This window comes from Mobula birostris, chromosome 3 (genome assembly GCF_030028105.1).
Source record: "Mobula birostris isolate sMobBir1 chromosome 3, sMobBir1.hap1, whole genome shotgun sequence".
Lineage (NCBI taxonomy): Eukaryota > Metazoa > Chordata > Chondrichthyes > Myliobatiformes > Myliobatidae > Mobula > Mobula birostris.
The window spans coordinates 1,431,666-1,447,207 of NC_092372.1; the positions used below are offsets into that span (position 1 = coordinate 1,431,666).

The window sequence follows — 15,542 nt, forward strand, 5'->3', positions numbered from 1 at the left end:
ACACAGGTTGATAGTGTGGTTAAGGCGGCAAATGTCATGCTTGTCTTTGAGACCAGGCTTATTACACAACTCCAGATCCACTGCAGCTCTTTCATGTAAGGGGGAGGAGGTGGGGGGGTCATTAGGTTCCCTGCTGGTTGAAAACTGTTTCAACCGTGCCGGTCATTGATTGGCCCGCATGAATGATGCAGCAGCTCCTTTCCTTCGGTTACCTGTTGTGCCACAGCGATGGTGTCCGATTTCAGGTATCTCAGGGGTATGAGGATAGCAAGTGTGGGAGGCTCCATTCTTCCCCAGGTACTCGTGCTCACACTGACATCACAACCCTCACTGAAGAAACTTTGGGGAAGTCTGTTGCAGATATACATAGGCCCATGTGCACTCTGAAGGCTGATTTATACTTGTGCGTAGTAGCCTATGCCGTTGTGAGCATTTATACTTGTGTGTTGGTGTGTATCATCGCCAAAACGCTAGTTGGCGGTGGTTTCTATACCACTGTGTTGAGTTTCTTCGTGTACTTCAAGCAATGGCGACTGAAACTGAGCGCATCATGTTAGAGTTGGAGCGAATTAATGTTGAACAAGGGTTACTTTTATTGAAATTACTACCACGCAGTAAAGAGAGAAGTCAAAGGAGATGCTGTGTACGACCATTGAACGGATTGAGGCAGAAGGAGGGTGAATTTTCTGTGCTTGTCCAGCCACTGAGAGACACGGATGAGGAAATGCATTTCAAATATTTTCGGATGTCAGCAGGTAGATTTGACGATTTGGTACATCATCTCCAACCATTTATTTCGCATCAGTGTACTCACAGTATGCCTATAGACATTACTCAGAGACTGCCAATCACCATTCGAGTTTTAGCTTCAGGTGGAAGTCAACAGGCTGTAGCAGCTAGCTACAAACTGGGGTCAAGCACAGTGTCCTCCATAATGTCAGAAGTCTGTGAAGCTTTATGGAAAGCATTGCAGCCGGAATTCCTTCCCTGCCCTTCAGTCGCCCAATGGGAAGCTATTGCAGCTGATTTTTGGCGACTATGGAACTTTCCGAACTGTGTCGGCAGTATAGACGGAAAACACGTGAACATCAAGGCATCGCCGCACACTGGGAGCAACTACTACAACTACAAGGGCACACACTCCATTGTCCTGATGGCTGTCTGCGATGCCAGATATCAGTTTACCATGGTGGATGTAGGCGGATACAGAGGGGAAAATGACAGGGGCATCTTCAAGGAGAGCAGATTTGGTTCTATGCTGCTTGAACACAAACTGAACCTGCCCCCACCAGCCAATCTTCCTGGAACAGGAGTCAAAATCCCACATATAATCGTTGGTGATGCTGCATTCCCCCTACAGAACAATCTCATGTGTCCCTTTCCAGGTATGTCACAGACATTGTATTCTATGAAAATTAATTTCATGGAATACTGCTTACTTTGTGTGGTTTTATATATATATTTCCCTAAATGTTTGTAGTGATCACAGCTACATTGGCACATAATGATTTCCTATTCATTAATAGGAAATGTTTTATCTATGCTCTACGTTTTATCTTTTACGTTTTGCTAAATAGGGATGAGCATGACCATGGAAAAGCGGATATATAACCTGTTATAAAATCATGCTGTTATTTATTTGCAGTAACATGCACAATATTATACAAGGTGCAAAGTATTATATAAAAAAACAAAATGAAATATGCAATTGTTTATCGTTTCTGCTGCTGCCTCTCAAATAGCAGCTTGTGGACATCAAACATTGCCTGCGGCCTGTGCTCCTCCGGCAGCCTCCGCAGCATGTCTGCAACTGTTTGCCCAAACCTGGAGAACTCATCATTTTCCTGCAACAGTCTATGTTGCAGTTCCACCGTACGTTCATCCAACTGGGCGACCTGCTTCTGAAACCAGTCATGTCCTTTCCTCTTCCTCTTCTGTGTTGTCTTTGGGCTGGGGGACAGAGGGGATGTCTCACTACTTGATGATGATTCTGTACGTGAAGATGGAATGCCCGCTGGTTGGTTTTCCTCAGCAACTGACGAGGTGGACAACCCTGAGGTCAAATCATTTCCATCCTGTGATTATGAAAGAAATTGCAAATAGTTTAAGTTAGTCTTTGTAATTATACATACAGGTAATATATGCATTGCGTCTGTACATGGATTGGCAGAGCTATGAAAACGAGAAAACGGCATATGGCTACATTGGCAGAATACTGGTTATTGCGTTTGCTTTATGAGCAAGCCAGATACCATTAAAGCCTATCACATATTACATTTTTGTTTCAAGGAAGAATTATCTTTGCACAAATCAATATGCTGTGTTTACAGCTAGACAGTATTGCTGGCTTGCTAGCTAGCCTAAACACTGACTACAATAGAAAGGTTTATGATACAAAGAACATGTTATATTTACCTTGTTGTCGTCATAATTTGACTCTGTTTCCCGGTGCTTAATATGTGGTGCCAGCCAGGAAAGAGGTAAATAAAACACCGGCATTTTGTTTTTTCTGCCTCGGTCCCCGCTCCTCTTGGAGAGTCTTTTCCGGGCACGCACGTACTTGTCCCTCAAGTTTTTCCATCTCTTTGTGCATTCCGTGATGTCCAGACCAATGTTTTTGGAAATTTCTTTCCACGAATTTGATGCCATTTGGCAGTCTTTATAGTCTGGCGATGAAGAGTCGTACAAATGTACATATTTTTGGACTTCCTCCATTAACCTCTTCTCGATATGGTCCATTTTCCAAACTTACGTTCTTCTTCTCTCTTCTCTCTCAATTCTGAAATGGCAGGGAAGAATAAGCAACTGGAAACGTATAGGGGGAAATGTGATGCTACCAAGCGGAACAATCACAGTTGTTGCGGTCTGCGTTGCCGCGACACGTAGTTACATTTTGGGAGAGGTGCGCATCTGGCTACAGCGTAGGGATCTGCTTAGGCACTGCGTAGGGTTCACGGTGATGCCGTACCTACGGCGTCGATTTAACACAGAAGTATAAATCAGTGTTAAGGTACCCTGCACCAGTTACCTTTCAACTTTTACCTTGACAGGCACATACAAACTAGACACCCTCAACATTTCACTTCTGAAGGCCTCCCACTTACCAAGTACTCCTTTGCCAGAAAACAGCCTGTCCCAAACCACACTTCTCAGATCCTTTCTGATACCATCAAAATTGACCTTTCTCCAATTTAGAATCTCAACCCATGGTCCAGACCTCTCTTTTTCCATATTTACTTGGAATTTCATGGCATTATGATCTCTAATTTCTGTCACTAGCCCTGGATCATTTCTTAACACTTACTGCACACTTCTACATCAGGAATTCTATGTACTGATTAAGGGCACATATGACAAACTCTATATATAATCATAATCATATAACAATTACAGCACAGAAACAGGCCATCTCGGCCCTTCTAGTTCGTGCCGAACACTTACTCTCACCTAGTCCCACCGACCTGCATTCAGCCCATAACCCTCCATTCCTTTTTTGTCCATATACCTATCCAATTTTACTTTAAATGACAATATCAAACCTACCTCAACCACTTCTACTGGAAGTTCGTTCCATACAGCTACCACTCTCTGAGTAAAGAAGTTCCCCCTCGTGTTACCCCTAAACTTTTGCTCCCTAACTCTCAACTCATGTCCTCTTGTTTGAATCTCCCCTACTCTCAATGGAAAAAGCCTATCCACGTTAACTCTATCTATTCCCCTCATAACTCTATCCTAGGGGTCCCCAACTTTTTTTGGACCGCGGACCAGTTTAAAATTGACAATATTCTTGTGGATCGGGGGTGGGGGGTTCAAGTAGGGTTAAACTCACCTCAACATGTCTTTTACAGTTAGGGTTGCCGACTTTGTCACTCCTAAATAAGGGACAAAAGTAGCAGTCAAATCCTGACGAAGGGTCTCGGCCCGAAACGTCGACCATACCTCTTCCTATAGATGCTGCCTTGCCTGCTGCGTTCACCAGCATTTTTTGTGTGTGTTGACGGGACAGTTGTGTTTACCCCGAGAAAGACTACCGTGACCATGAAGCCTTGCACAGGCACCTGTGTGTGCATGCATGACGTGCGCATACGTGTACGTGCCAGTTTTTATTCCACAAATCAGTTTTGGCAATTCTGTTCAGTGAAACTACACTGTACATACATTATTTCTACTTTATATAGACTGTGTAGTTATCATATCATTCCTGCTTTTGCTATATGTTACTGTTATTTTAGGTTTTTATCTGTTATTTGGTATGATTTGGTAGGTTTTTTTTGGGTCTGGGAATGCTCAAAAATTTTTGCCATATAAATTAATGGTAATTGCTTCGCTTTACGCCATTTCGGCACGAAAGGTTTCATAGGAACGCTCTACATTAACAGGGGAAATACGGGACAAGGGCAGTCCCCTATGGGGCAAACCAATTTAGCTTAATATACGGGATGCCCCGGCAAATACGGGACAGTTGGCAACCCTCTGTTCAAGTTCAAAAGTACGTGACAGGGAATGAGGAAAGGTGCAGCTGACTCATATCGTTTTCTCGCGGCCTGGTAGTACATGCTTTGCGGCCCAGTGGGTCGGGACTGTTGCTCTACTCCAACTAGTCCTTTTACAGTATGGGAGTCCCAGTCAATATATGGAAAGCTAAAATCACTTACTGAATCAACCTTTGTTTCTTGGCATGGTCTGCAATCTCTCCACAAATTTGCTCCTCTAAATCCCTCAGACTGTTGGGTGAAGCCAAGCCCCAATAATGGCTACGATATCATAATTCACTGTCCTGAGCTCATCTGGCTTTCCTACGGTGCTTCTTGCATTGTGATATACACAGCTCAGCACATTCATCACACCATGCTCAGCCATTTGGTGTCAAGAAAACAAACTCTCCCTCATTGTCACAAAAACAAAGGAGCTGATTGTGGACGACAGGAGGAATGGAGGTAGGCTAACTCCAATGGATCTGGGTTTGAGAGGGTGAACAGCTTAAAGTAACTCGGCATAAACGTCACCAAGGATCTCACATAGTCTGCACATACCGGCTATGTTGTGAAAAAAGCACAACAGCACCTCTTTCACCACAGACGGTTGAAGAAGTTTGGGGATGGGGCCCCAAATCCTAAGAACTTTCTGCGAGAACACAATTCACAGAATCCTAACTGGCTGCATCACTGCCTGGTATGGGAACTGTACTTCCCTATGTAGCGTTCCGTTAGATTAGCTCGTATATGTCTAGGGGAAATCTCACCCAGCACCCGCCTCAACACTCCGCCCGAATCAAGCCCAAACATCAATCATCAGCCAGCACACCCAGTAAATTTTAACAAGTACACTTTATAGATATTACTAATTCTATGACATTAATATAAATTCGATACAGAAAGGGAAGTAATGGAAAAAAAACGTCAACACTTATCAAAGTCCAAGTTCTTCGCGCACAACCGTTGGAGCTCAATTGAATCCGGACGACCACCCGGATCCTGTCAACTCACGGCTCGGGACCACCCGGAGTGATCGACCGGAGCCTTTCCGCACGTCCGCCGTCCTCCCTGTCTCTCCTCCGACTCCCCGCCAAAAACCCCGTCCGCCATCTTCCCCATCTCTCCTCCGACTCCCCGCCAAAAACCCCGTCCGCCATCCTCCCTGTCTCTCCTCCGACTCCCTGTCTCTCCTCTGACTCCCCTCCAAAAACCCCGTCCACAGTCATATGATACAGCATTGTATCCCAAAACAAAACGATACATGACCACCCATTGTTTAATAGCACCCTGCTATCTCTAATAACCCAAGCAACTCTCTAGTTAGAGTCTTTCTCAGCATTCCCCAGTATAACATAGAAACATAGAAAATAGGTGCAGGAGTAGGCCATTCGGCCCTTCGAGCCTGCACCGTCATTTATTATGATCATGGCTGATCATCCAACTCAGAACACCGCCCCAGCTTTCCCTCCATACCCCCTGACCCCCGTAGCCACAAGGGCCATATCTAACTCCCTCTTAAATATAGCCAATGAACTGGCCTCAACTGTTTCCTGTGGCAGAGAATTCCACAGATTCACCACTCTCTGTGTGAAGAAGTTTTTCCTAATCTCGGTCCTAAAAGGCTTCCCCTCTATCCTCAAACTGTGACCCCTCGTTCTGGACTTCCCCAACATCGGGAACAATCTTCCTGCATCTAGCCTGTCCAATCCCTTTAGGATCTTATACGTTTCAATCAGATCCCCCCTCAATCTTCTAAATTCCAACGAGTACAAGCCTAGTTCATCCAGTCTTTCATATGAAAGTCCTGCCATCCCAGGAATCAATCTGGTGAACCTTCTCTGTACTCCCTCTATAACATAATAAAAGAAGCCATTTTAAATTTAACAAAAAAGAAAGACCCCGTACACTCCCCCCCCACCAATAAAAGTCATGCCCTCATGACGTTAACAGAGTTCACTGGTGCTCCTTGTAAAAGACAAAACCCAACCCAGGTGCATAAAGCAGTGACATAACTTTCCAGGGCTGTAGAGATCACACCCTGTTCTCCCAGCGCTGTATAAGTTAGTGTCTCCGGGGGATGCCTACTCCTCTGAGGCCTCTGTACTCCCTCTGCTGACTCTCCCTGTTGAGACACCCCAGGTGACTCCCCCGGGCCTATCTGTCGGACCCTCCCCCTCACTGGGACCCCTCAGCACCTGTGAGCCCTCTGTCTCAGGTTCTGGTTCCACCCTCTCCTCCCCCAATCCCGGCTGTAATACACGCGGCTCTGCAACACCCTCCCTCTGTTCCCCTAACTCAGTGATGGAAGGGCCAGGAGCCTCTTCTCCCGGCACCGGGGATTCAGCGAACGGAAACAGGTACCACACATCCGAATCATCATCTTCCGATGACGTATCCCGTCTCGAGGTGGGGACCGGCCCCGTCTTCTTTGCAGCGGGCTCTTCCCTCGCCCCACACCTTCGCAGAGTCCTCGTAGTAGCCGTAACCTCCCATTCGGGCTCTGGGTCTACCTTCACCTCTCGACCCAGAGGCAACAGGTGGTTCCGATGGAGTACCTTGGCAGGCCCCTTCCCATCCTCGGGTCTCACCTGGTAAACAGGGAGATTCGGCATCTGACTCTCCACTACATAGGGGGTGGCTGCCCAACGATCCGCCAACTTGTGCTTACCAGGTAGTCCTAAATTCCGGATAAGGACTCGGTGTCCCGGCAATAGCTGGACGAACTTTACTTTCTGATCGTACCTCTTCTTATTCTGCTGGTTCTGCTTGGTGGCCGCCGCCTCAGCCAACTCGTACGCCCTTTTCAACTCTCTCCTCATATCGGACACGTACTTCAGACATGGCTTCGAAGGTATTTCACCCACTTCAGTCCCAAAACACAGATCAATGGGCAACCTCGCTTCCCGTCCGAACATCAGATAATAGGGCGAGTACCCCGTAGCATCATTGCGTGTACAATTGTAACAGTGAACCAAATGGGCCATGTGCTGACTCCACTTACTCTTCTGTCCAATCTCCAAAGTGCCGAGCATGTCCAGCAGGGTCCGGTTAAACCTCTCAGGCTGAGGATCACCCTGTGGGTGATAGGGGGTGGTTCTGGACTTCTTGACCCCAAGCATACCCAGTAATTCATGGATAAGCCTGCTCTCGAAGTCCCGTCCCTGATCACTGGATCTGCCGGGGAAGGCCATAATGAACAAAGTACTTCTCCCACAACACCTTCGCCACTGTAGTCGCTTTCTGGTCCTTAGTAGGAAAAGCCTGCGCATATCTACTGTAGTGATTTGTGAGGACCAAGACATTCGCGGTGTTGCTGGTGTCTGGCTCAATAGACAGGAAATCCGTACACACCAGGTCCATGGGTCCCCCACTCTGCAAATGGGACAAAGGAGCCACCTGCGCAGGCAAGGTCTTCCTCCTGATGCAACGACTACAGGTCTTACAGTATTCTTCCACCTCCCCCCTCATCCGGGGCCAGTAAAACCGGTCCTTGAGTAATCCATAGGTCTTCTCTACGCCTAAGTGCCCAGAATCATCATGTAGTGCCTGGAGCACAGTCTTCCGATACTTCTCAGGCATGACCAGCTGCCAGCGCCGGGGGTGGTCCGGCGGCGACATGACCCTGTACAAGACGTGGTTCTTCGGCTTCAACCGAAGCCACTCCTTCAGTAGTAGGGGAACGGAGGCATGCTTCGCCTTCTCCACCTGCCCCATATCACCCTGGCTAACCGCGTACAAGATAGTGCCAATGCTCGGGTCATCACGCTGAGCCGCCTCCACTTCCTGGGGGCTCAACTCCGGCAGCTGCCTGTTCCTCCGAGCAGTCAAATTACAGTAAACAGTGGGTAGCGCGTCATCGTCAACCCCCAAGCTGATCTACTGCCCGATCCGTTCCCATCTGTGCTCCTACTTCCCCATCGCTCCCAACTTGACACATGGCCTTTACTCCCGGGGCAGGGACACTCTTCCACTCCTCAGCCATGCCCGACGAGACAGGACATCTGCATCGATGTTCCAACTCCCCAGGCAGTACTTCAGGCTGAACTCATAGGCAGACAAGGCTGCTAACCACCGGTGCCCAGTAGCGTCCAGTTTTGCCGAGGTCAGGATATAAGTGAGGGGGTTGTTATCAGTTCTCACCTCAAACTGGGCCCCGTATAGGTAGTCACTCAACTTGTCCACCACCGCCCATTTCAACGCCAAGAACTCCAGCTTGTGAGTGGGATAGTTTCTCTCAGATGGCAACAAGCTCCGGCTGACAAACGCCACTGGCCTCAATCCATTGCCCTGTTCCTGGTACAGGACAGCCCCCAGACCCTCGTGACTGGCATCAGTGTGTAGAACATACGGCTTCTGGGGATCAGCAAAAGCCAACACTGGGGCCTGAGCCAGGGCCCTTTTTAGAGATTGGAACGCCTCCTCACATTGAGCATCCCACCTCGATCCGAAAGGCTCCCCCGGGTTCAAGTATCCTACCTCCGGCCCTCGGCCTCCCTTCCTCTTCCTCCCCACAGGTGGATAACCACACAACAGCTGGTTCAATGGATGACTCATTTTCGCATATCCTTTCACGAATCGCCAGTAATACCCACAGAACCCCAAAAACAAGCGTAAGGCGCTCACCTTCTGAGGTCTCAGCCAGGTGGTTACTGTGGCTATCTTACCCGGATCAGTGGCCACTCCATTTCGCGAGATTATGTGCCCAACATAACTGACCGACGTCATACAGAACTGACATTTATCCAGGGAAAGTTTTAACCCTTCCTCCTTCAGCTGACTCAGCACCTTCAGCAGCCGCTCCTCATGTTCCTCCAACGTAGATCCAAACACTATCAGGTCGTCCAGGTACACCAATACCTCCAGCAGGTTCATGAACCCCACGGTCCTCTCCATGAGCCGCTGGAAGGTGGCTGGGGCCCCCGATATGCCTTGGGGCATTCGCTCAAACTGGAAAAATCCCAGGGGGCGGATAAAGGCCGTCTTCTCTTTATCAGTCTCACTCATCAGAATCTGGTAATACCCACTCCGCAAATCCAATACGCTAAACCACTGCACCCGACTCAAACAGGCCAGTGCGTCTTCCACCCTCGGGACCGTATATTGGTCGGGAACAGTGCGCCGGTTCAGGGTCCTGTAGTCCACGCACATGCATACCTTCCCATTTTTCTTCCTTGCCACCACTATGGGGGTCGCATAGGGGCTCCGGGACTCCGCGATAATCCCTGCATCCTTCAACTGCCGCACATCTTCCACATCTGCTGGGACCAACCGCCGCGACCTTTCTCTAAACAGGGTGTCATTTGTCACCCGGATAGTGTGCCAAGTGCTCTTGGAACATCCCACATCAAACTCGCCCTGAGAAAAGACATCCCCTAACTTCAGCATCTTCTCCACCAGCCTGCTCTTATACGCCGGCGGTACAGGGGAGTCTTCAAAATTAAAGGCCTCCTCAGTCAGCCGCCCTCAGTTCTCCAATAGTTTTCCTCCAGTGGGCTTCACGGGGGCGCTGGACATCACTGTCACCGGGAACAAGTGCGCGAGGGGCATCCCGCGCTTAAAGGTGATCTCCCGCTCCGTTATGTTCCTTACCATCACCCCGATCCGTCGCGCCTGTACAGCTGAGGGCCTCTGCAATTCAGGTCTCACCAGCGCCCCAGCCGGGAACCGGGACTCCCCTTCCAGGTCGTCTAGGGCGCCTACTAGCAGGGCCTCACCTGCCGGTACTCCGAGGAATCTGGGGGTCCCCATCACTAATGCCACCTCCCCTGGCCGTATCACCTTAGGCCTCATCTGAGTGCACCACACCGTCCCTCGTTTGCACTCAGGATCCAGCCCCTGCGGGTCACCCGCTCCTTCGTACACCGCTCGGAACACTGGGTGTACCGAGAGGGTCTCCAGAAAGTTCTCCCCCGCCGCCTTCTTACAGGCTCCCAAGAGCCATCGCACCAGAGGGGAGTTAGTCCCCACTAGCAGGGCAGCACCACCAGTTTCCACTGGGTCCGGACAGACTAACACCAGCGTCTCAAAGGCTTCCGACACTCCATCTCCCTCCGAAAATTCCATTCTCACTGACAAATACCCATCGTACGGGTAATCACCATCACTTATGCCCCAAATCTCCAGTGCATTAAACAGAGTTACTGGCAAATGCTTCTGATATTTGTTGTAGAACGACCGGTACAGTAAGGTAATCTGCGACCCGGTGTCAAGGATGGCTTTCGCAAAGATTCCCTCTATCCGTAGGGACATGCTGGAACGGGGTCCCACCAGTCCATCCGGAATTTGGGCTTGTACTTTCTGGGGTTCCACAGCTGTTTTCTGGGAACATGTTCCTCCCGAGACTCCAGTCCGTTCCCTCACTGAGCCTCTCCTAAGTTTCCCGACACCTCTCCCTTCTTAGTGGCCCGGGGGCCCTTCCCCCCTCAGAGCATCTCGTCTCTCACAATCCCTCCGCAAATGACCCGCTTCCCCACAGCTGTAGCACACCCCTGGCCACTCACATTCCCGCCGGAAATGCCCCTCCCTCCCACAGTTATAGCACCCGCTACCCGCCGCCTCTCCCTTCCCGGTACGCCCTCCCGGGGACCCCTTGGATTTCTCTGATCTCACCCCGGCTACCACCTCCTGAACCGCTGAAGACCATCCCTGGGGGTCCGAGCCCCCTGTTCGGCCCGAAGCACTCTCCTCTGCCCGTACCTCTCTAATCAGCTGCCCGAATGATGGAGGGGGGCTCCTCTTATATGACTGCCGGATACTCCAAGCCACCCTGTCATCCTCCTGGGAACCTCTACATATCTGGCTCATCCTCAACTTCGCCACTTCGTCCGCCCTCACTATCCCTCGGCACCGCAGCCCCGTAAGCTTCCCTTCCACCTTCTTCTCTGCCCCATCTCTTGAAACTCCGCTAAACGTTGCCAGGGATCTCCTGACAGTCCAAACACTTCCTCCAAAGCGTCCAAACACTCCGACAGTGAAGTGGAAGGGCGTTCCGCTCTCAAATCGCGGACCACACAGGCCGCCCCGCCCCTTAAGCTTTCCACCAATCGCTGTCTCTTTTCCTCATCCGAAACTGGCCACACCTCTAACAACTGGGATGTATCCTCAACCCAGGTTTCATATTCATCCTCCCCTTCCGGGGTGGGCCTGGCTCCCGAGAAAATTCTCAGCTTCAGGCAGGGCCCCTCAACCCTTCTCGCCAGGGAGGTAATGGCAGCCGCTAACTCGGAGGTCTCAGCCCTAACTGGGGGACGGGGCCTGGCCAAGCCTTCCCACTCCACACCTCCACCCCTGGCTACTGGCACCTCCCCTGGGGCCTCATCTAGCTCCTCCTCCGGCACCTCCTCACTTTCGTCCTCTGGGAGGGTGTGGAGACCCCACGGCCCTGCCTCCCCCTGGACGTGGACTGTCGCTGGTAGTTCCAACGTCGTGACATCGGCACTCGTCCGCACCAACATCCAGTTGGACTCCAGCTCTTTCTCACCCCTTCTAGCTATAAGTTCTACCTGCCCGATACCTTTAATCATACTCAACCTTCGCACTAGTACATCTGCCGGAATGCGAAAATCGACCCCACTTAGCACACACGCATGATTCACCGGTACCTCCTCCAATTCACACCAACTTACAATCCTATCTCGATCCATCTTCACACCACTTAACGCGACGACTATTACAGCTTTACCGAAAATCCAAATCGCGGACGAGCCCCCACTTGTAACGTTCCGTTATATTGGCTTGTATATGTCTAGGGGAAATCTCACCCAACACCCACCTCAACACTCCCCACAAGGTTGGTTGCCGCTGCTGCCGAAATCAAGCCCAAACATCAATCATCAGCCAGCACACCCAGTAAATTTTAACAAGTACACTTTATAGATATTACTAATTCTATGACATTAATATAAATTCAATACAGAAAGGGAAGTAGTGGAAAAAAAGAGGCGCCATACTTATCAAAGTCCAAGTTCTTCGCGCACAACTGTTGGAGCTCAATTGAATCCAGACGACCACCCGGATCCTGTCGACTCACGGCTCGGGACCACCCGGATCCTGTCGACTCACGGCTCGGGACCACCCGGAGTGATCGACCGGGGCCTTTCCGCACGTCCACCATCCTCCCCGTCTCTCCTCCGACTCCCTGTCTCTCCACCGTCCTCCCCGTCTCTCCACCGTCCTCCCCGTCCCCCCACCGTCCTCCCCGTCTCTCCGACTCCCCGTCTCTCCCCCGACTCCCCGTCTCTCCACCGTCCTCCCCGTCTCTCCTCCGACTCCCCTCCAAAAACCCCGTCCACAGTCATATGATACAGCATTGTATCCCAAAACAAAATGATACATGACCACCCATTGGTTAATAGCACCCTGCTATCTCTAATAACCCAAGCAACTGTCCAGTTAGAGACTTTCTCAGCATTCCCCAGTATAACATAACAAAAGAAGCCATTTTAAATTTAACAAAAAAGAAAGACACCTAAATCGTAGGACCCTGCAGAGGGTGGTGCGGACAGCCCAGCGCATCTAGATGTGAATTTCCCACTATTCAGGACATTTACAGAGACACCACAATCACAAACTGTTCCTGCTGCTACCACCCAGGAAACGGTACCACAGCAAAAAGACCAACAGGCTCCGGGACATCATCTTCTACCAGGCCATCAGACTGATTAATTGATTTCTATGTTATATTGACTGTCCTGCATACAAACAATTTATTATAATTTACTATAAGTTACACATTGCACATTTAGATGGAGGCGTAACGTAAGCCTTACCACTAGAATATTAGTCCCCTCTTGCTATGTTCCCCCCAACTAACAAATCCCCTATCACCCTTTTGACTTTCCTCTGCCAGGTAATCCCCCCAACAGTTTCTAAAGTGGTCCACCTGTTGTTGTGTGGGATGGCCACAACAGTACTCTGCGATGGCTGTTTAACCTCATTCCCCTTCCTGACTCTCACCCAGTTTCCTGTGTCCTGCAGCTTGGGTGCAACTCACCTCTCTTCATGTCAAATCTATAACTCCCTCCAATTGCTGGATGATCTGGAATTCATCCACTTCAAGTTCCAACTCCTTAAAGTGCAGGGTTACAAGCTGCAGCTGGATGCACATCTTGTAGGTGAGGGCATCAGGGACACTGTCCCCACCTTCTCACCAATGTCCCCTCTAATTTGTAATGACCAGTGTGCACATGAAGCTTGTATTGTACATTTTTTTTTAACCCAGTGACAACATGTGCACAGTGAATTTTATATAGAGGGGTATTCATTTTAACAGCTAGCAAATCACTGTCGATAAGAACTTTGATCTCCTCTGGGTTTGATCAAGTTCATCTGCACTCTCACACAACCTATGTAGCAGGCCTGTACAGGGTTATGAAGGATTTTCTCACCGGAGCTTTTGCACACCATCCATATGTGATTTCCTTGCTAAATGATGCTTTAAAAAGTCAGATTTCCAGATATCACTCCACTTCTTCCCACTTGCAAATTCTCCAGCAACTTTTGCATTGCCACAACACACACAGGTAACACCAACAACAAACAACAGGAATTCTGCAGATGCTGGAAATTCAAGCAACACACATAAAAGTTGCTGGTGAACGCAGCAGGCCAGGCAGCATCTCTAGGAAGAGGTGCAGTCGACGTTTCAGGCCGAGACCCTTTGTGATGCTGCCTGGCCTGCAGGTAACACCAGTTTGTTTTGTACATAAATATTTTCCCCTGAACCTTCTCCCAAGTGACTGACGGTGGTGAACGCACTGATGACAATGCCAATAAATATAAAGGGTAGGGCAGTAGTCTTTCTCATTGGAGTCTGGTACATTTGTGATGTGAAAGCTACTTGTTGCCCAGGGCAAAGGTGTTTGATATTGTTATGTACCCACACAGAATGGGTCAAAACATGTTCTCACGGGTAGAAAGGTCCAGAACAAGAGAAGGTAGAACAAGCAACACACACAAAATGCTGGAGGAACTCAGCAGGCCAGGCAGCATCTATGGAAAAGAGTACTAATGTTGAATTCCTCCGGCATTTTGTGTGTGTTGCTTGGATTTCCAGCATCTGCAGACTTTCTCTTGTTTGTGATTGGAGGTAGAACAAAGGTGATTTTCTCACCTGGTGATGTAAAAGATTTTGTTCCTTTCTCCGAGTTTCCAATCCTTGCATTTAGATAGCTGGAGCTCAGCTCTGTCTGAGATCCATCGGTTCCCATTCCCTCATCAGCCGGAAGCTCCCCGGGGCCCGTGTACGGATCGTGGGGCTGAGCGAGAGGGACGAGAACAGTACTGTGCCGGGATTGTGGACCTACGGTGTCCGGAGCTCATTGCAACTATCCCTCAAGTGGTGTAAAACGGCTCTTACCTTCAGCTGATCAACCGAGGCCTTTTTGTATACTGCACGCATGCGCGGTATTCAGGAACTTCCGCAAACCTGACGCCTGCGCATTCGATCGGTGCTTCAGCGACAACGAAAAATGTAACGTAGCGTTTTCTGAGTAATCACGGTGCCATTAAAAGTTTCGGCAAGCACCGGTTCCTTGTCCATACTGTACGCAGTTTTTTTTGTGTAGAAAAATCAGCAGCTCTTTTAATGCAGAAAGCAACTCCCGTAAACAATGCAATTAATATCAGCAAACTTTCCGCGTGTTTAATGCCAAAGTAGAACCTTCTTACAAATGCAGATACAAAACACAAGAGATTCTGCTGTTCACATCAATGTTGCTGGTGAACGCAGCAGGCCAGGCAGCATCTCTAGAAAGAGGTGCAGTCGACATTTCAGGCCGAGACCCTTCGTCAGGACTAACTGAAGGAAGGGTCTCGGCCTGAAACGTCGACTGCACCTCTTCCTAGAGATGCTGCCTGGCCTGCTGCGGTCACCAGCAACTTTGATATGTGTTGCTTGAATTTCCAGCATCTGCAGAGTTCCTGTTGTTTGCGTTTTTAGATTCTGCTGTTGTTGGAAATGTAGACACATACACACAAAATGCTGGAGGAACTCTGCAGTTCAGGCAGCAACTAAGCAGAGGAGTACACAGTCTAGGCATGCTGAAGGGGCTCGGCCTAAACGTTGTC

At 49.5% G+C, this 15,542-nt stretch overlaps 1 protein-coding gene across 4 annotated transcripts; it reads right to left on the minus strand.

Annotated features, from left to right (window-relative positions):
• Nucleotides 1–269: 269 nt before the first annotated feature.
• LOC140194849 (uncharacterized) lies at nucleotides 270–14,896 on the minus strand. Of its 4 annotated transcripts, none has more exons than XM_072252128.1 (4): nucleotides 14,833–14,864; nucleotides 3,830–3,872; nucleotides 2,416–2,779; nucleotides 270–2,075 (listed from the first exon to the last, which is right to left on the minus strand). In XM_072252128.1, exons 3-4 carry the CDS (start codon nucleotides 2,737–2,739, stop codon nucleotides 1,713–1,715), a joined length of 687 nt encoding a protein of 228 aa, XP_072108229.1. In that variant the 5' UTR covers nucleotides 2,740–2,779; nucleotides 3,830–3,872; nucleotides 14,833–14,864; the 3' UTR covers nucleotides 270–1,712. The 4 variants fall into 4 exon arrangements, with proteins under 4 accessions (XP_072108229.1, XP_072108228.1, XP_072108230.1 ...); XM_072252127.1 differs by lacking the exon at nucleotides 14,833–14,864 and adding an exon at nucleotides 14,587–14,826; XM_072252129.1 differs by lacking the exon at nucleotides 3,830–3,872 and having other exon boundaries at nucleotides 14,833–14,896.
• Nucleotides 14,897–15,542: the final 646 nt, after the last annotated feature.